Below are 20,486 nucleotides of genomic sequence, written 5' to 3' on the forward strand. Positions count from 1 at the left end.
AACCCATTAATCTCAAATATCATACAAAGCCTAGAATTTTTGCTTAATGGAAAAACACATTAAAAAAGGCCTCTTTCAAAATGACAATTTCAGTGTAACCTTTCTTGTGGTTGAAGTTGGCAGATAATGCTTCAGTAACTCGACTGACCCAAGTGTCATAGGACTGTGCCCTGACTTTCACACCATATAGCAGAGAAGGGAGGTCCTCTAATGGGTAGCGATATCTAAAAACAAAACAAAACAAAACAACATGGAAATAAAAACTTCAAAAACCAACAACTTGAAAGTAAATTCAATTTTAAGTACAATCAGCTTAAGTACAATGGCCAGAGGAATGGGGTCTTGGTACACATAAAGAGAAAATCAAAGAAACCACAGATAAAAAACATGTGAAATCAACTGATAAAGAAACTAATTTTAGTTGCCCAAGTTTAGGGCCAACTTTAAAGAACTGTTCTCAAAGCAGGAAGGTAGATAGATAAGAAATTACCAGCCCAGACACAGGGGAAGGAATTACAAAGAGCAACATTAATCCTTGGTTTTAAAAGAGGGTAATGGAAGTTTAACAAGAAACTTCTGGATACCTAAGACATTTCTTCTGCATGGGGCAGGGGCACAGATCAGTTGGATGGTACAGACACACAAGCCGCTCAGGATTACAGGAGCACGTGAGAGCAGAGAGGAAACATGTGGTTCTGCATGCTGAACACTGTCGCTCATCATCAGGAACAAGCTCAAACACTTCTTCTTCTGACATCAGGACACCCTGAAATACAATTAATGTCATTAGATCAAGTCTTCCTAGTCTTTCAAGCATCAAAGAACTTACTTTTTAATTTTTTAATTTAATTTTTATCTTTTGATTTGAGAGAGAGGGGAAAGAAAGAGAGGTGGTGAGAGAGAGAGAAACATCAACTTGCCATTACACATTTTTATGCATTCATTCATTGGTTGATTCTCATGTGCCCTGACTGGGGATCGAACCCATAACCTTGGTATATTCTTGGGACAATGCTCTAACCAACTGAGCCAACCAGCCAGTGCCTAAATTTTTTTCTATGGGTAAATCTCTGACTTAAGATATAAATGTGGGAGGTACAATGACACTTCATCAAAATACTTTCTAAAAATAATCATTAGTAATTTTTTTAAAGTGAGCAAGACTTAATCTTGGTATCTAAGAATGCACATTTGACTGACTGATACAACTATTTTTATTTTTTTTTTCTTTCCAATTTTTTTTATTAAGGTATTATATGTGTACATATCTTGCCATTGCCCCCCCCCACTCCCATATATGCCCTCACCCCCCAGAGTTTTGCGTCCATTGGTTATGCTTATATGCATGCATACAAGTCCTTTGATTGATCTCTTATCTCCCCTATCTCTCCCTAACCTTCCCCCTGTAATTTGACAGTCTGTTTGATGCTTTACTGTCTCTGTGATACAACTATTTTTAAAATGCAAGGAAGTTATTACTACAAAGGTCAAAACAGTCAGGGAAGTTGTAATTGGGAGATACTTTTGAGTGGCTGACAACGTTCTATTTCTTGACCAGAATTGTGATAACAAAGTTTACTGTGTAACTGATAAAGCCATATGTTTATGTTCTCTTTAAAATAAGAAAAAATTACTGTTCCCATGGACAACACACCTTTGAACCAGATATATAATGTACGATCTGAAAATAATGCTGACATGTACAAACATATGCAAGGATAAAGAAGTATAAAATTACTTGAACTATGCAAATCAAAATATAATCTACTTCAGAAAGGTAGCAAAAAGAAAGTTAATTTTGCACTCGGATGTCGAGTGTGACTCGACACGGTTAGCATCGAGATTAAAATTACTCTTTGAATGTATCAATAATTTGAAATATAAAAAAATCCAAATAAATAGTTTGTATGAAAAGAAACTCCAGTTTTTTATTCTACTGCCGCGCTTTGTAAAATCTGGGGTATTTAAAAAATTAAATCCTGAGTAGAATAAAGGAATCGAGAAAAAAGCAAGCGAGTGCAAAGGGTTAACTGCCCTGGCCGGTGTGACTCAGTTGGCTACAGTGTGTCCCATGCACCAGAAGATTGTGGGTTCGATTCCCAGTCAAGTAGTAAGTAGTGTACAGGAGGCAACCAATCGATTGGAGGTGTTTCTCTCTCTCTCTCCTTCTCTAATATAAATAGCAATAATAATAAAGAAAAGAAAGTTAATCAGTATGCAGTTTAAGAAAATAAAAACACTTGAAGTGGCATTTTACAAAGACTTCCATTTAATATATATAATGGCTCCCTTTATGGCAGGGATGAAGAACCTATTTTCTGTGAAGGGCCATTTGGATATTTATAACTCCATTCGAGGGCAATGCAAAATTATCAACTAAAAATCAGCCTGCTATATGTGGTCAAACATTTAATTAACTCACCCTGAAGCATTGGCAGGGCCAGACCAAATGATTTCTCGTGCCTTACGTGGTCTGTGGGCTGGATGTCCCCACTCCTGCTTTACAATTTCTACTTACTTATGCAAGGCACTTATAAAACTAACTAGAGGCCTGATGTAGAAAATTTGTGCAAGAGTAGGCCTTCACAGCCCTGGCTGCCTCGGCCACCCGCAGCCCCAGCCAAGCCCCAGCTTCGTCCAGAAGGTCGTCCAAAAGGTCATCCGGACTGTCATTCCGCTGTTTGGCCGTTGGGTCGATTTGCATATTACACTTTTATTATAGACTATAGAGGCCCAGTGCATGAATTCATACACGGGTGGGGTCCCTCTGGGTGGCCTGCAGTTGGGCTGAAACCTGCAGTCCAATGCTGCCTACAGCTCCTACCTGCTGCTCCCGCTCATCCCAGCCCCACTGTACCTGCCACAGGCTCACGCCTAATCAGTCCTGATTCGGAGAGGCTCGCACTGCTGCAGCAGCGCTCACCAGCCATAAGACCTGGGTCTGGCACCCTCCCAAGGGGTGTGGCCTACAGGATCCATCTGAAACCAGCTGACATCCCCCGAGGGGTCCCAGATTGCGAGGGGACACAGGCAAGACTGAGGGACCCCACTGGTGCATGATCGGGCTGGGATGGAACCCTGGGAGGGCTCCAGGGTGTGTCTGGCCTATCTCGCTCAGTCCCAATTGGCCAGACGCCAGCAGCAAGCTAACCTACTGGTTGGAGCATCTTCCCCCTGGTGGTCAGTGCATGTCATAGCAAGCGGCTGAGCAGCCTTAGCATATCATTAGCATATTACGCTTTGATTGGTTGTTCGGTTGTTCTGCCGTTCGGTCTACTTGCATATTCCACTGATCATTTATTCACTGGCAGGCACAATCCAGGTCTTTATATATATAAAACAATAGTACACTAAAAAAAATTGATTGGTTGATTGCTTAAGAGAGAGGAAGGGGAATACAGAAATGTCAATTTATTGTTCCATTTTTTATGCATTCAATGAGACTAAAAGCTGGTTCTCGAAAAAATTCAATAAAATTGATAAGCTTCTAGCCAGGCCAACTAAGAAAAAAAAGAACATAAATTACTAAGAACAAAAATGAAAAAGGAGACATCACTACAGATCATGGACAAAAGGATAATAAAGGAATATTATAAACCCTATGCCTTTAAATTTTATAACCTAGATGAAGGAGACCAATTCCTTGAAAGACATAAGCTGTCAAAACTCATACAAGAAGAAATAGAAAGATCCAAGATGACAGTGGGTAGGTGGAAGCTCACCCCCTCCCAGGACCAAACTGGAATTACAACTAACTTATAGAATAATCAACCTGAGTACCCAACTGAACAATAGATGAACAGAAATCTTATAACAAAGGACTCACCGAAGCAGCCGTATCGGTGAGTCCTTTGTTATAAGAATAACAAAGGACTCACTGATATGGTAGGAATGGCAGAGACATGAAAAGGGCTGGCCCCACTCTTAAAACTAGCAGTGGAGACTCCAGAGGGATATCTCAGTTACAAAAGTGTCCCCCTGAGAAGCATGGGTCTCATTCCCATGCTGGGCTCCCCAGCCCAAAGCACCAGGGCTGGGAGGAAGCCCACAGAAGCCCACACATAACATCGGGCTGTGAAAATTGGCAGGGACTCTATCTACCAGTGAGATAAAGGAGTCAGCTAGAGATACAGGCACCTTCTTAAAGGGCCAACACACAAAATTTCTATCGCAGCCACTCACCCTGGGCTAAGGCAGAGGGAGGGTGGTGGGTGGAACTCGGACTAGAGTCCTGTGAGGAGAAATTGAGGTTTGTGGATCTTGGGAGAGAGCAGAGGGGACAACCATCATGATCCCTGTACTGAGTCACTCTTTCACATCTCAGACACCATCTTTCTTGACTCCCCTCTTTACAGCATCAACCTGAGGGAAAGAAATAGCCCCACCCTCTAGACTCCCTCTTGCCCCACCTGGTGGTGCTCACGCCCTGCGGAAGAATCAGCTGCATGGGCTGGGGTATAGAGGTCTGGCAGACTCAGGGTATCAGTGACTGAGTGGTGAGGTTTTGGGGTCAGGGACATTTCCCCCTACTTTCCCGTGAACCTGACTGGCGCCTCCCCCTCATGAAAGATCCTCTAGCCCCACCTTCCAGGCTCCAGGTAACCCCACACTATCAACTTCTGGTGGTCCCACCCTGCCAAAGTCTGGGCAGAATCCAGGACAGACTGAGTGGTGTGGCTCTGAGGCATGGGCCACCCCTCCACCTTCTCCCAAGCCCAACCTGCGCTCTCCCTCATGGAAGATGCTCTAACCCCACATTCGAGACTCTTGCTGGCCACACCCTGCTCAGCTCAGACTCCTAGCTAGGGCCATATTTCCCTCATCTCTGACCAACCAGTAAAGTCCTCACTTCACACGGCCAAATCGTGTTTTGTTGGGCCTGATAAACTCTGCTGGCCTCACCTTAACTATTTCCTGAGACTCCACCCCACCACAAACTTCTGCGGGCACCCCATGGGTGGCAGCTAGACTTGGTATACCCTGGGACTTTTGCTAAGTGGCTTCAGATACATCACTGAAACCGAATTTGAACCTGTATCAATCTGGTGAACACCACTAGCCCCTACCTGGTGACTCACTGAGAAACTTCCTCATGAAACTCAAGTACCGCCAGAGGCTCTTTCAGTGACTGAGCCTAACAGGTAACTGGCAGGTGGAGGCAGGCAGAGGCGAATCTCAGGATGCCCTGAGTGTTTTGCAGACCTGCCCAGATGCAGTGCCGGTGGAAGCCAGCCTTGGAATGCAGCCTGGTCTTTCTCACACACACCCAGGCTCAGCTGAGGTAGCCACAAACTGTGGATCACTTTGTAACTCCAAACAGGTTGCCCAGGGCCAGGTTGCACAGGCAGCGTCTGACACTGACCTGCACCAGAGACACTCCCAAGAGGTCCCAGAACCAACACACCTAGTGGACAGCTTCAGACACCATCAGAGCAGGATCCAATTAGGTTCACAAGCTGCAAAGGTAGATCTTGGCAGGCACCACACCCTACTGAGGCGAATTCCACTTAGTGTGGTCAGCACATACACAGCAGCTCGTATACTGTGCTTAAGGTCGATCCTCACACTCAGCCAGCCTAAGGGTCAAACCCACACCAATAGCAATCAAGACTCAATTACAACAGGAGGGTTCACAAAACCCACACTATGGACATTTTTGAAGCACCCAACTCACCTGATCAAGGAGACTGTGCCACAGGATCCCACAAGAGACCTACTACAAAAGGTCACCCTACCAAAACTAGGATTACTATAGCCTCGTAGTATAGTTTGATATCAGGTAGCATGATTCTTCAAACTTTGTTATTTTTCAAGATTACTGTGGCTATTCGGGCTTTTTGTTTTTGTTTTATATACATTTTTTAAATATTTATTCTAGTTCTGTGAAAAACACCACTGGTATCTTCATAGGAATTGCGTTGAATCCATTGCTTCAGGTAGTATGGACATTTTTATGATCTTCCCTCAAAGATACACAGTCAACTAATAAGCAAACTAGAATAAAGTTAAAAAGACCAACCATACCAAGTATTAGTGAGAATGTAGCATAAGTAGAAATCTCATACACTGCTAGTGGAAATGTAAAGTGAAACAACCACTGTGGAATACAGTTTGGCAGTTTTTACAAAAAAATTAAAACATAGCCCAGCTGGTGTGGCTCAGTGGTTGAACATCGACCTATGAACCAGGAGATCACAGTTCAATCCCCAGTCAGGGCATATGCCTGACTGGGTTGCAGGCTCGATCCCCAGTGTGGGGTGGGCAGGAGGCAGCCAATCAAAGATTCTCTCTCATCATTGATGTTTCTAACTCCCTCTCCCTCTCCCTTCCTCTCTGAAATATATAAAAATATATGTGTTTTTTTTAATTAAACATACACATACCATATGACCCAGCCCTTCCACCACTAGTATTTACCCAAGGAAATGAAAGCATGTCAATATAAAAACCTGTACAGAAATGTTCAAAGTTGTGTAATTCATAACAGGCAAAAACTGGAAACAAACTGTGGTCCATTCAATGTAATACTCTTGGCAATAAAAAGGTATACACTACAATGGGGGAAGAAGGGGGACATATATAATACTTTCAACAATAATTATTTAAAACAAAAAAAGAAAACAAAAAAAAAATTTTTAAAGGTATAAACTAGTGATACATGTAACAGCATGGCGAATCTCAAAGTAGTTATACTAAGTGAAAGAAAAGTATAAATTACATAATTCAACTTAGATAAAATGCTTTCAAAAAAGGCAAACTAGCCCTAACCAGTTTGGCTCAGTGTATAGAATGTCGGCCTGCAGACTGAAGGGTCCCAGGTTCGATTCTGGTCAAGGGCATATACCTTGGTTGCAAGCACATCCCCAGTAGGGAGTGTGCAGGAAGCACCTGAATCGATGTTTCTCTCTCATCCATGTTTCTAACTCTCTATCCCTGTCCCTTCCTCTCTGTAAAAAATCAATAAAATATATATATTTTTAAAAAAAGGCAAACTAAAGAAAGTAGATTACTATTTTCCTGGAAGGGGTGTGAGATGGGACAAGAGGGAAGGATCACAAGGACATAAGGACACTTCTGAAGGTGATACGTTCATTATATTGATTGTGAAAAGGTTTCATTGGTGTGTGTGTGTGTGTGTGTGTGTGTGTATAGTGAGAATGTATGTGTGTGTATGTGTGTGTGTATCTACACTAATAAAAGAGTAAGATGCAAATTGACCGTACCTTCGCAACATCCACCAGCCAATCAGGTGTGAGTATGCAAATTAATCCAACAAAGATGGTGGGTTAATTTGCATACACAGGCACTGAACAGCCGGGGGCGGGGTGGGATACTTGCATCATCGCCATGGCAACGACACAGGCATTCCGCACCGTTCCTGGCCTCTGGGCAGCATGGGAAGGCGGGAAGGCGTCTCCAGGCTAGAGCGAAGGTGGTGCCAGCAGCCAGGGGAAGGCAGGCCCATTCTTGCACAAATCTTCGTGCATTGGGCCTCCAGTATAGATATGGTCAAACTTCAAATTATACACTATACACAGGTGTTTTGCATATCAATTATACCTCAACCAAACTATTTAAAAAATGCAAACATGCCCTGGCCTGTGTGGCTCAATGGACTGTGCACCAAAAGGCTGCCAGTTCAATTCTTGGCAAGGCACATGCCCAGTTTAAGGGCTTGATCCCCAGTGGGGGGTGTGCAGCAGGCAACCGATCAATATTTCACTCTCACATCAATGTTTCTCTCTCTCTTTTTCCCTTCCTCTTTCTCTAAAAAATATATATATATACATATATACATTAATATGGAAACAGAATCAGTAGGGAAAGTTGGCTGTGCAGGAGCAGAAGGGAGCATGTCATAAATCCAGTAAGACTAGCTATGAAGGGAGTTTTTAGAATGGATCAAGATGAGGCTGAAGACAGATATTTTCCCATATATTTACCATTTCAATGTGATAAATGTTTAGTTTATTCTAAGCATTCAAAATCCAACCCTTGGTTATTCAGTTCTTTCTACTCATTAAATTACTTGGAGCGGTGGGGGGTGGGGGAGGGGAGAAGGGGTGACAGATTAATTTACAAATTCTATTTCTAGTGCTTGACAGTCTGAAATCACATAAATATAACTTTCATTCAATTACAAAGCTCAGAGACAAAAGAATGATTTGAACTTTCTTGTTTAAAGAAATAATACTATATGTAGGAGATTTTTTCATGTAGATTTTAAATTTTTTATTTTTAATCCTCACCCAAGAATATGCTTATTTATTTTAGGGGTAGGGGGTGAGAGAGAAAGAAACATCAATGTGAGAGAGAAACATCCGTTGGCTGCCTACCTAGGTATGTGCTCTGATTGGGAATCAAACCTGCAACCTTTTGGTATATGGGACAACATTCCAACCAACTGAGCCACAATGGCCATGGCTATGTAGGAGATAAAAACATATATATATATATATACCTAAGAAATTCTATCTAACAGGATTCTGTTTTTAAAAATGTACAGATGAGGACATAAAGATTCTTAAACTTTATCAACTTGAAGAAACCAAAATGGCAAGTATAAAAAGATGAAACATTTTCCAAACTAGTGATTTTTGTGTTCAACTTCTAAAGAGATGAAAGATAAAATAAACTTTTTTATAAGGTTCGATTTTTTTCTATTTCATTAACAATATCAAGTACAGGATATGTGCTCACCATTTGTACAACAGACTCCCTTAATCGTGTCTCTTCTTCAGTCATCAGAGTCAATTCTTTGCACACCATTGCAGCCAACCCCACATCTAAGCATTCTGGATCTGCTGCCATTTTGAAAATGAGTTCCTCATGTGAAAAGACACAATGGCGCCTTAGCCGTCGGTAATGATTGACACACTGACGCCCAATGGGCAACTGAAAACAAGACAAGATTCTCAAATTAAATTATTTGCTTATAGCATATTCCAGAACAGAACCACTATTTACCCTCCAGATCCTCTTTTTTATTATAAAGACAACAGAATAACAAAGTCCATTTGAACATTTATATCACAGCCTTCTTCTAAAGAGTATCAAGAGCTTTCCCGTATATAATTTCACATGTGTGGTTTTATTAAGTAAATCTTAGCATCTTTACATACATTGGTCCAGTGAAATTTAAAAAGCTGCCCAAGGTCAAATAACAATAAAAGTAAGCAAATTAGCCCAGCCGGTGTGGCTCAGTGGTTGAGCGTCAACACATGAACCAGGAGGTCACGGTTCGATCTCTTGTAAGGGGCTTACACGAGGCAGCCGATCAATGATATTTCTCTCTCCTGGTGTTTCTATCTCTTCCTTCCTCTCTCTCTCTCTCCCTAAAATCAATAAAAACATTTTTTTAAAAGCAAATTCAAGGCAGAAACCATCTCTAATCTCTGAATCATCTCCATTGCCCACCCTATACCTAACCAAGGAGCAAGTAAATCATAAACAGTCAATAAGTGTTAGCTGAATTTTTTAGAGCTCAAACCCAAGACAAAGTCCTAAATTTGGTCTTGCTCTTGCTGCTTCCTAAGCCTAATAAGAAAGAAGTTTAAAATTACTAGATCAAATAAGATTATTCATTACATCATTTCACTCACTAGCCAAGGAAACAAAAATGATTAATCATAAAATTTAACAAATTAAGGTATCCACAGAAAGTATAAGATCCAATATTACTAAAGAATATCCTCTAAAATGTTGAGGTGATAGAAAAATAGCATCACTAAGAAAATCAAAGTCAAAAAGACTGTATTATAAACTTGCAGTCTTTCCCCAACCAACATGACATAACTATAACTGAATATTTTTTATAACACCTTGTACAAAAACAAAATAGCAATTACTGGCATTATCATTTACAAAGAAGTTCAGCCCATAGAGATCTCAACAATACAGTTACTCTTTAAAGTAATTTTTTTTAAAGGGAATAAAGAAACATTAAATGGCAGGGAGAATAAAAACACCAAATTGTCCACCAGAAGAAAATAATAAAGGGATATTTAAAAATAAAAGCATAGAACTAGATATTTGAAAATATAGTAGAATTCTTAAGAAGATCTGGTCATCTTTATAAAATCCCAAAGTGCTCAGAGAAAGCAAAGACTTAAGGAACCATATTCTCTCAGAAAAGAGAAATTCAGAAAATATAAACTGACAATTTAAAATTAAAACAGAATGGGGAAAATAATGAATAAATAAGAACTATGAAATCTTCCAAATAAAAACCATAATGGAAACTCTAACTGAACTTCCTAAATTAGCACAGCCACTCCAGTCTCTACTGAAATATTCATGAACCCTCCCCTCCCCACCTAAGGAAATATGGCAACCAGGTGCATTTTCCAGGGATGTTAGTAGACGTACAACAGCTACTTGCTATAGAACAGACCCAGTCAGCAGTACAGAAGTTCACAGCTTCAGCAAAGTTGTAGCCCTGATTAAATCCAGAATGATAGGCACGAGGAAACGTCACAACAAACTCTCCAGCACACTGATTGGTCCTGTACACCTAAATGCAAATTCAAAACAGTGGTACAAAACAAAATAAAAACAACAAAAAAGGGAGACAGATTTGATCAGTCAGTTTCAGAAACATTTTCTAAAATTGAAAACAATAAACAATTAACCTACACACACTAGAAAAAAATACCAGGTTTAAGAAGCAGCCAGAATTTCACCTTCTTAAAGTAATCACTGATAACAAAATTATAATAATTCATGACAAAAATTAGCAGCCAAAAGAAATTCTCAAAGAGAAAATGTTACTCTCACTAAGCTACTATTTTCCAGTAACTTGATAAAATTTTACATTTAACACTTTGCACTCGCTTGCTTTTTTCTCAATTCCTTTATTCTACTCGGGATTTAATTTTTTAAATACCCCAGATTTTAAAAAGCGCGGCAGTAGAATAAAAAACTGGAGTTTCTCTTCATACAAACTTATTTATTTGGATTTTTTTATATTTCAAATTATTGATACATTCAATACAATTCGACATACGAGCTGCTACCGATGCTAACCGTGTCGAGTCACACTCAACATCCGAGTGCAAAAGGTTAAGAACACTTAATTCCTTTTATTCTTGTGTTGTAAATAGAGGTAAAGCATAGAACCTCCTCCTACTCTTGGATAATTTTTTGGACCTGGACTAATTGATTAGGTCATATAAATATGGAGATATCCCCAAAATCAGTTTTTCTAAATCTTACTTCGTTTTACAATACTATGTTATCTTTTTAAAAGTCCCAGATTCTAATATAAATTCACTCATAAGGACAAAGTAACACTCCCACTAATCTAGTCTCATTAAGGTTTGATGAATATTTGTATATAACAAATTTATCAAATTTATACTTTATCAGGTGCTAGTAGCTTAAATTTAATAATTTTCAAAACTAAGTTGAAAAGTAGAAAAGGTATTATGTGTTTACTTTATTGTATCATGTAGAAAACAAAGCTGTGAAATCTTTATATGAAATACCATATCCAAAAGAATAAGCATTCGTTACTAGAAATACCACTTAAAATATTTAAACTTTCATTAAATATGGATAATAAAGATTATAAGATTTTTGCTAAAACCAGCATATAATTGTTTACTGAGAACAGAAAGCTATTTTAATAGGTAGCTATACATAAAGCATAATTAATACTTTAAAATACCCTTTTTTCAATCTAACAGATGTTGTTCCCTTCAGAGTACAAATTCTAATTTAGCCAGAGGATGACATGATCTTTTACTTCCAGTTATAAAACAAAGCACTGCAACTCTACTAATCAAAAGCTAAAATAACTTTAAATTTAAAATACTAAAGGGAGACACAAAAAGACTCACAGGCACACCATGCTCCATTAATACATTGGGGTTCATGATGGTGACTAACTGATGTAGAAGATCAGGCTGAGATTCAAATAACTCAGGAGCCAGCTCCCTCATCACCTCCTCCAGTTGTTCTGCAGCATGAGATGGCACACCATACCATGTCTTTGGCTCCCCCCTAGCAAGAGAAATTAACTGTTTAGCCAGGTAGAGCATGGTGCCAATAAGGCCAGGGTCTCTGATTCAAATCCACTAAATTATAATTAACTGTTTTAGTTTATGGCCACAGACTATAAGCCATGAATCCTGGCAACCATCTCATAAACCTGTGCTATTTTTCATAATAGATACACACTTATCACTGTTAAAAAAGTGGTTCCAAAACATATGAACTTTTTAAAAAATATATATTTTATTGATTTTTTACAGAGAGGAAGGGAGAGGGATAGAGAGTTAGAAACATAGATGACAGAGAAACATCCATCAGCTGCCTCCTGCACACCTCCTACTGGGGATATGCCCGCAACCAAGGTATGTGCCCTTGACCGGAATCGAACCTGGAACCTCTCAGTCTGCAGGCCAACCCTCTATCCACTGAGCCAAACGGGTCAGGGCACATATGAACTCTTTAAGGTGCATCAGTAAACAGTGTCTTCAAACAGGAAAGATGCTACGTGAAAAGTACACATTGTTCCAAAGGATACTGACATACCTCAATTCACAGGTCCACTGAACATTCTAATTATTCCCATAATGATGAAAGTAAAAGTCAATGCTTTCTAGAATACCTTTACATAATTTCACTCAGTTCAATTTTACTATCCAAGGAAATAAGACAAGGCTAGAAATTGTTGAAACCTTCTATCTATAAATCTTAAGGACCAAAAACTTGCCATCATTAATGTACTAGACTTTAGTGCACTAGAGTTCATTTACAATACCAAGCTGTACTCTTAGGAAATGAATTTAATTTCCTAAGAGCCCTCATGCTATTTATATAATAGCTCAATTTCTTAATCCCAACACAATTTATAGTGCCATTGCTAATAGAACTTACTATAATGATGAAAACATTCTATATCTGTACTGGCCAATACAGGGGCTCCTAGTCACATGTGACTATATAAAGCACCTGAAATGTAGTTAGTGCAATTAAGGAAGTAAATTTTTTATTTTACTATTTTTTTTATTTAAAGTATTAGAAATAGTAGTACATATGTCTCTTTTTTTTCCCAATTGACCTTCCCCCAGGCTCCCCTACCCCCCGGCACATGCCCTCACCCCCCTCCCAGTGTCTTGCGTCCACTGGTTATGCTTATATGCATGCATACAAGTCCTTCGGTTGATCTCTTACCTCCCCCACCCCCCAACCCTCCCCAGCCTTCCCACTGAAATTTTTTATTTTACTTAATCTTTTTGCTTGTTTGTTTGTTTTTGTTAATTCTCACCAAAAGATATTTTTTCCATTGCATTTTTAGAGAGTGAAAGAGAAGGAGGAAGGAAAGAGAAACATCAATGTGGGAGACACATCAACCAGTTGCCTCCCACATGCACCTCAACCCACCCCAGTCGGGGAGTAGGGAGGAAACCCAAAACCCAAGTGCCCTTGACCAATGGTGCGTAGGCCAATGCTCTAACCCCTTAGCAACAACAGCCATGGCTATTTTGCTTAATCTTAATTAATTTAAACAGCCACATGTGGCTAGCAGCTATCACATTACACAGAATAGTGATAAAGTAGAGCATGAAAACAACTAGAGTTTTCCATTGCAAGTGTGATCTAAGTAGTAGTTTGGAAATGAAGAGAAAAGTATCATTTAGTTAAGATAATACTGGACAAGGAACTAAGTAAGTTGTTGGTAAGATACCAAAAAATTCAAAAAAATAATTTAATGAATATATATGTAACTTGGGCATTTCTAGCGAAAATGTCATATAAAAAGAAAAAAACCACTTGAAATTTTCAAATACAGAAGGTTTAATCAGATCTTAAGTATATAAACTTTGACCATCCTCCCTTGTATATCAACAGATATGCCAAAGTAATTTTCATATATACCAAACAAGTATCATTTGGTCTACAACTCTAAGCTCCTGGGCATGCATATACTTTAAAAGGGAAGATGTCTAAGATGCTGTATTCTTAGACCACTATATTTCTCTAATATATTATCCTACTTTTTAAAAAATGTATTTTTATTGATTTTTCTTTTAGAAAGAGAGGGACAGAGAGAGACACATCGATTGGATGCTTCCTGCATGTCCCCTACCAGGGATCAAGCCCACAACCCAGGCATGTGCCCTGACCAGATATCAAACTGGTAACCTTTAACGCATAGGACGAATGCCCAACAAACTGAGCCACAGGGCTATGATGCTACTTTTTGATAAAAAATACTTCTAAATTCAGCTCTCCACAATAATATAATCTAAGATTAGTAAACTTCAAAAGGTTACTAAGTATGAATGCTGTTAACAAAGATTATACATACCAGTGTAAGTAATTGATGGAATAACTCCAGTGATCTTCAATGTGCCAGCAAAAAGAAGAGAAACACATTCCCACATAGAGCCATGGTACTTTCATACCTGAGATGTCTACATTAATATGTGCAAGAACAGACTGCTCAAGGACAGGCATGTTATTCAAGTTCCAACCAGAAAGTGCATATTCCTATAAAGAAAAAAAATGTAAATGAGAGATCAGAGATGGCCAGTGGCCAACAGAAATCTCAAGGGAGTATTCAAAAAAGAAAGTAAACCTTTTATATTTACAGTAAGCTACTCCACAGAATCTGTTCTCTTTGCTCTCTCATACAAAGACATACCTAATATTTACCTAAATATACCTAAATATTTAATCCTATTTACTCTCTAGGTGGTATTTAGATTTCCTTTTAATTATTTCAGATAACTCTGGTTCATTCTGAAGAAAATAAACAAGGCTTTTTATTACTCCCTCCAGCTTACCAGTAAAATAGTGTGAGACTAATTTTCATAGGTCACTATTTTATCCCCAAGTAGCATAACCTCCCAAAATGTCTACCACTACATTTTTAGAATGGTACCAGATATTGAGGTCATAATGAGATACATAATCCTGAATTTGATAAATTCTGATTATTAGATAAATTATAATAACAAAACATTTGTTTCATAGATGAATTCAATAGAAAAAAGAATTTCCAGTTTCCAGAAATAACAAAAGGAAGCAAAGCCAGAATGAAAAAAGAAAGCAGTTGTCTGACTTTTCATAGAAGTTTCTAACTGAATATAAGCACTGGGCACTGACTTTCAAACACCCACCCTAAAGCCATATGAGATAAAGACTTAAAAGTTCTTATGCTAGTGAAGAGCAGTTCTCAAAGCTGCATCTAGGGAGCCCAAAACTATTTCAGGGGATCCACAGATTCAAACTATTTTCATAATAATTCTAAGACATTATTTGCCTTTTTCACTATCATTCTTGCAGGAATGCAGTGTGAATTTTCCAGAGGACATATGATATGTGACATCGCAATAATTGAATATAGAAACAAATAACAGAATCCAATTGCCTTCCACTGGAAGGTTGATAACTGTTGAACCTGGATGGAAGGAAGGAAGTGCATTATTACGTTTACTTTTATACATCTGAGACTTTCCATAATACAGGGTTTAAAAATAAAACCCTCAATGTAAGAGGTTAAACAGCCAATGACAAAGCTGAAGAGAAAATCTGTAAACTAGATAGATTTGAGGATTTCATCCATAATGCAGCACACAGAAATTAAAACTATAAAAGTGTAAGTAAGAGTCAGAGAAGCCCTGGTCAGTGTGGCTCAGTTGGTTGAGCATTGTCCCATGCACCAAAAGGTCACCATTTGATAGCCAGTCAGGGCACATGGGGGGAAAGAGGGCTCAAGCCCCAGTAAGGGAGCATTGCAGGAGGCAGCAAACAGATGTTTCTCTAAATGTCTCTCCTTCTCTCTTCCTCTTTCTCTAAAATCAATAAAAACTTATTTAAAAAAAAAAAAATCACAGAGGATAAAATAAGAAAGTTCAACATAGGTTTAATGAGAATTCCAATAAAAAATAATAAAGAGATATGATTCTTACCCTCAAAATGCTTGAGAGAGAGAGAGAGAGAGAGAGAGAGAGAGAGAGAGAGAGAGAGAGAGAGAGACTTTCCAAAATACTATTCAATATGTTTTTAGTTGGTTGATTAGCTGGTTGGCTGAAAAAATAATGAATCTAGTTGAAGAGACAAGGCCTACATACAAAAGTTCCAAGACAAGACAGGGCAATATATATTAAAATCCAAATACAGACAAAAGAATAAATTCTATAGTTCTTCAGAGGACACCAAAATACTATCATCATAGGTTTGGATTGTTAAGAAAAATTCATGGAAAATGAAGAACCTGAATAGAATTTGAAAGGATAGATCAGATTTAAAGGTAGATAGACAAAATATACTGGTCTGGCTGACGAAGGGGCAGTAGAATATTCATACTCAGTAATACAGGAAATAAGACTAGAAAAAAGATTGGATCTTTAATCTTAAGTTTCAAACTAAGAACCCTGAATTTAATCTTACATTCAAAAGGGGGAACAATGCATCTTAAACATTTTTAAACTTTTGATTATAGAAAATTTCAATATAAACAAAAGTAGGTAGATTTAGATAATCAATTCCCAAAGACATATCAAAATCTTAAAATGTTAAGTAAAATTAAAATATAAGAACGCTGAAAGAAGCAGTAATCAAAAACAGTTAACATAGCAAACCTAAGACTGCTTTCCTTCAAAGGGCTTGCTTCAAGTTTGGCCCTTGGTTGGCATCTGAAAACTTGCATGGTAAACAGTTCCTCTACACTGATGAGTGACTCACAGAGCCTAGGCTGTACAATGTGGTTTATGCACACTTGCTTTCCTTCCAGGATTCTGGAATTTTGGGATGTGTTAGGCAGAGGGTGCCTAGGTCGCCAGCCCCCAATAAAAACCTTGAGCACTGACTTTCTAATGAGCTTCCTGGTAGGCAATACTTCACTCCTTGTCAATCTGATACTTAAGTAACTAAGTACATAAGTGAGTGACTCCATTGAGAGAGGACTCTTGAAAGCTTATACCTGGTTTTCTCTGGACTTTGACCACACATCTTTTCCCTTTGCTGATTTTACTCTGCACCCTTTTCACTGTAAAAAATCATAGCCATGAGTCTTCCTAGAAAATCACTGAACCTGGAGATGGTCTTGGGAACCCCCAACACGAGTGGTCATTATATAAGACCATGGCAAACATCCCAACATGATGTGATATGACCAAGACAAGGATGGTAGTAGTGAGAATGAAAAGAGGCCAATCCTATAAAAAACTAATGAAAAATGAATTAACAGGATTCAATAATTTAATATGGAATGAGGATAAGAAGAAAACAGTATTCCCAAGGTTTTAAGTTCTATGCTATCTTTATTCCTCAGAAACCCTGTTTGTAGAACACACTGTATTCATAAGACAAATATATTAACTTCAAAAGTATTTTTCCACTAAGCTATGATACCAGAGACACATGCTATTAGATATCAAAAAGCTAACCCATACAGAAGTTCAACACAAATGTACAATTCCTGGTGAAAAACTAGTAGTTATCTATTATTCTAGTAGAGTCACTTTCAGAGGAGAGTAACAAACTGACATAAAATCCTATCTAATAATAGACAAATATGCAAATTGACCATACCTCTGACACACCCACAAGCCACGCCCACAAGCCACGCCCACCATCCCATCAGAGCGAGTATGCAAATTAACCCAAACCAAGATGGCTACAGCCACAGAGAGCAAGGTTTCCTAGGTAACAGAGGAAGCCAAGCTTTCCACCTGCCCTTGCCAGGCCTAAGTCTCCACTCAAGCTACAAAGTTTCAATTATAGAAGGTAAACAAATTCAAACAAATGGCGGCAGAATGGAGCTTGAGAGAGCAGGCCAGGGTTGCCGCCGGCAACAGGGGAAGCAAAGCTTTCCGAACACCCTGGCTGGGCTCACCCACTTAAGGCAACAAAGTTTCAATTATAACCCCAACACAAATGGCTGCCGGCTTGGCTCTGCTCCAGGCTACAAAGTTTCAATTGTAGAAGGAAAATAAATTCCAGATACCAGGGCCTCTGCTTGGGTTGCCAGGGGGCGTGGCCGGCCTGCAAACCACCACAGGCCCCTCGCTCAGGCCGCCCCACACCCCAAAGGAACCCTCACCTGATCCGGGACGCCCTTCAGGGCAAACCTGCTGGCCCCCACCCCTGTACCAGGCCTCTATCCTATCTAATAAAAGAGTAATATGCAGATTGATCATCACTGCAACACACAATATAGCTGCCCCCATGTGGTCAAAGATTCTGCCCCCATGTGGACACAAGATGGCCACCACAGATGGCCAGCAGGAGAGGGCAGTTGGGAGGCACCCGGCCTGCAAGGGAGGGCAGTTGAGAGGGACCAGGCCGGCAGAGGAGGGAAGTTGGGGGCAAACAGGCTGGCAGCGGAGTGGTTAGGGGGTGATCAGGCTGGCAGGCAGAAGCGGTTAGGGGCAATCAGGAAGGCAGGCAGGCAAGCAGTTGGGAGCCAGCAGTCCTGGATTGTGAGAGGGATCCCAGATTGGAGAGGGTACAGGCTGGGCTGAGTGACAACCCCCCTCTGTGCACGAATTTCGTGCACTGGGCCTCTAGTATAAGTATAAAAATCTGAAGATTTTATACACATTTTTCTAATTAGTCCTTACAATCCTTTTGTGATAAATGGGTTCTCTTATTCTCACCTTCAACACAAAAACAGAATTCTGAGTTAAGCCTTACCAGGTACAGAACCGTGTAAGTAGTATACTCCCAGTACTGTTTTAAAGGAATGTGTAATTATGTATGCATGACATATAACTGCTTGTATAGATACACTATATCTGGAAGGATATACTAGAAGATGAAATAGAACCTTCCTCTGTCAAATTGTAAATTTGGGTAGGAGGGAAACCTTTTAATTGTAAAGGACTTTCAGCAATGGTAATGTGAAGAGGTTGGGCAATTCCTCTTCACAGAAAATAAGGATAAATTTGGAGAAAATTATCAAAATAACCATTTCAAGGCACTATAAATTGACCAAAGGCAAAAACAAATTGAAAAGCATTTGCTCTTGAAAAACAAAAGAAGACTCAATAAAGACATTCCCAGATAAGCAAAGACTACAAGAATTCATTGCTATCAGACCTGCACTATAAATGAATGTAGTCCTCCAGGCCAGAAGAAAATGACTCGAAATGGTAACTTTGATCCACAAGAATGAAGAGCCCTGGCTGGTATGGCTCAGTTGGTTGGGCATCGTCCCATGCACAGAAAAGTTGCTGGTTTGATTCCTGGTCAGGGCATATGACTAGGTTGCGGGCTCAATCCCCAAATGGGGATGTGCAAGAGGCATCTGATTGATGTTTCTCTCTCTCTAAAAAAGTCAATTAAAAAAAGGCTGTTTAAAGCAATAATTATATTGCTGTGTTGTGTTTATACACTATGTACATACAATGTACAACACACACAAGAGAGTAGGAAATGAAGAGACACTGTTTCAAAGTTAGGTCAATATGAACATAAAGTAGGCTATGATAAGTTAAAGATGTCAAATAAAGTTTAAAAAGAAAAAAAAGCTACATATTATAATTCTTAGAATCACTAACTAACTCAAAATATATAGCCCAAAAAACCCCAAAGGAATTAAAATGGTATTATGAAAAATATCTGCTTAAGATTGAAAAAAATTCATAAAGGAGAAACAGGAACAAAAAGACAGCAGACATAGAAAGTAGCAAAATGGCAGACCATAAATAAACCATGTCCAAAACAACAAGAAAGCCCACTGGGTGGAAGAACATATTTGCCAATGTTATCTCCGAAAAGGGTTTAATCTCATACAACTTAACAAAAGGAAGATAAAAAATCCAATCAAAACATAGGCAAAGGACCTAAATAGACATTTTTCGAAAGAGGACATACAGAAGGCCAAGAGACATAGGAAAACATGCTCTAAGTCACTAATCATCCGAGAGATGCAAATCAAAACGACAATGAGGTACCATCTCACACTTGTCAGAATGGCTATCATCAACAAATCAACAAATGACAAGTGCTGGCGAGGATGTGGAGAAAAAACCCTCGTGCACTGCTGGTGGGAATGCAGACTGGTGCAACCACTGTGGAGAACAGTATGGAGTTTCCTCAAAAAAACTAAAAATGGAACTCCCATTTGACCCAGTAATCCCACTTCTAGGACTATACCCCAAGAAAATCAGAAACACCTATCAGAAAGGATATATTGCACCTCTATGTTCATAGCAGCACAATTTACAATAGCTAAGATTTGGAAACAGCCTAAGTGCCCATCAGCAGACGAGTGGATTAAAAAACTGTGGCACATCTACACAATGGAATACTACGCTGCTATAAAAAGGAATTCCTATCATTTGCAAAAGCATGGATGGACCTGAAGAGCATTATGCTAAGCGAAATAAGCCAGTCAGAGAAAGATAAATATCACATGATGTCACTCATTTGTGGAATATAATGAACAACATAAACTGATGCACAAAAATAGATCCAGAATCAGAGAAGCATCTATCAGACCATCAAACCTCTGAGGGAAGGCAGGG

The 20,486-nt window shown here is 39.1% G+C and overlaps 1 protein-coding gene across 3 annotated transcripts in view; it reads right to left on the minus strand.

The window, feature by feature from the left end:
* Positions 1-20,486, minus strand: part of KDM5A (lysine demethylase 5A) — a 115,962-nt gene that overhangs the window by 55,288 nt on the left and 40,188 nt on the right. For all 3 annotated transcript variants that reach the window (XM_079773952.1, XM_079773953.1, XM_079773951.1), the window contains 6 exons: positions 14,318-14,499; positions 11,841-12,003; positions 10,394-10,513; positions 8,701-8,895; positions 585-766; positions 100-224 (listed from right to left, as the gene is read on the minus strand). In XM_079773952.1, coding sequence (XP_079630078.1) covers positions 100-224; positions 585-766; positions 8,701-8,895; positions 10,394-10,513; positions 11,841-12,003; positions 14,318-14,499 — 967 coding nt within the window. The remainder of the gene's footprint in view (positions 1-99; positions 225-584; positions 767-8,700; positions 8,896-10,393; positions 10,514-11,840; positions 12,004-14,317; positions 14,500-20,486) is intronic.

This window comes from Cnephaeus nilssonii (assembly GCF_951640355.1).
Source record: "Cnephaeus nilssonii genome assembly, chromosome: 6".
Taxonomy (NCBI): Eukaryota; Metazoa; Chordata; class Mammalia; order Chiroptera; family Vespertilionidae; genus Cnephaeus; species Cnephaeus nilssonii.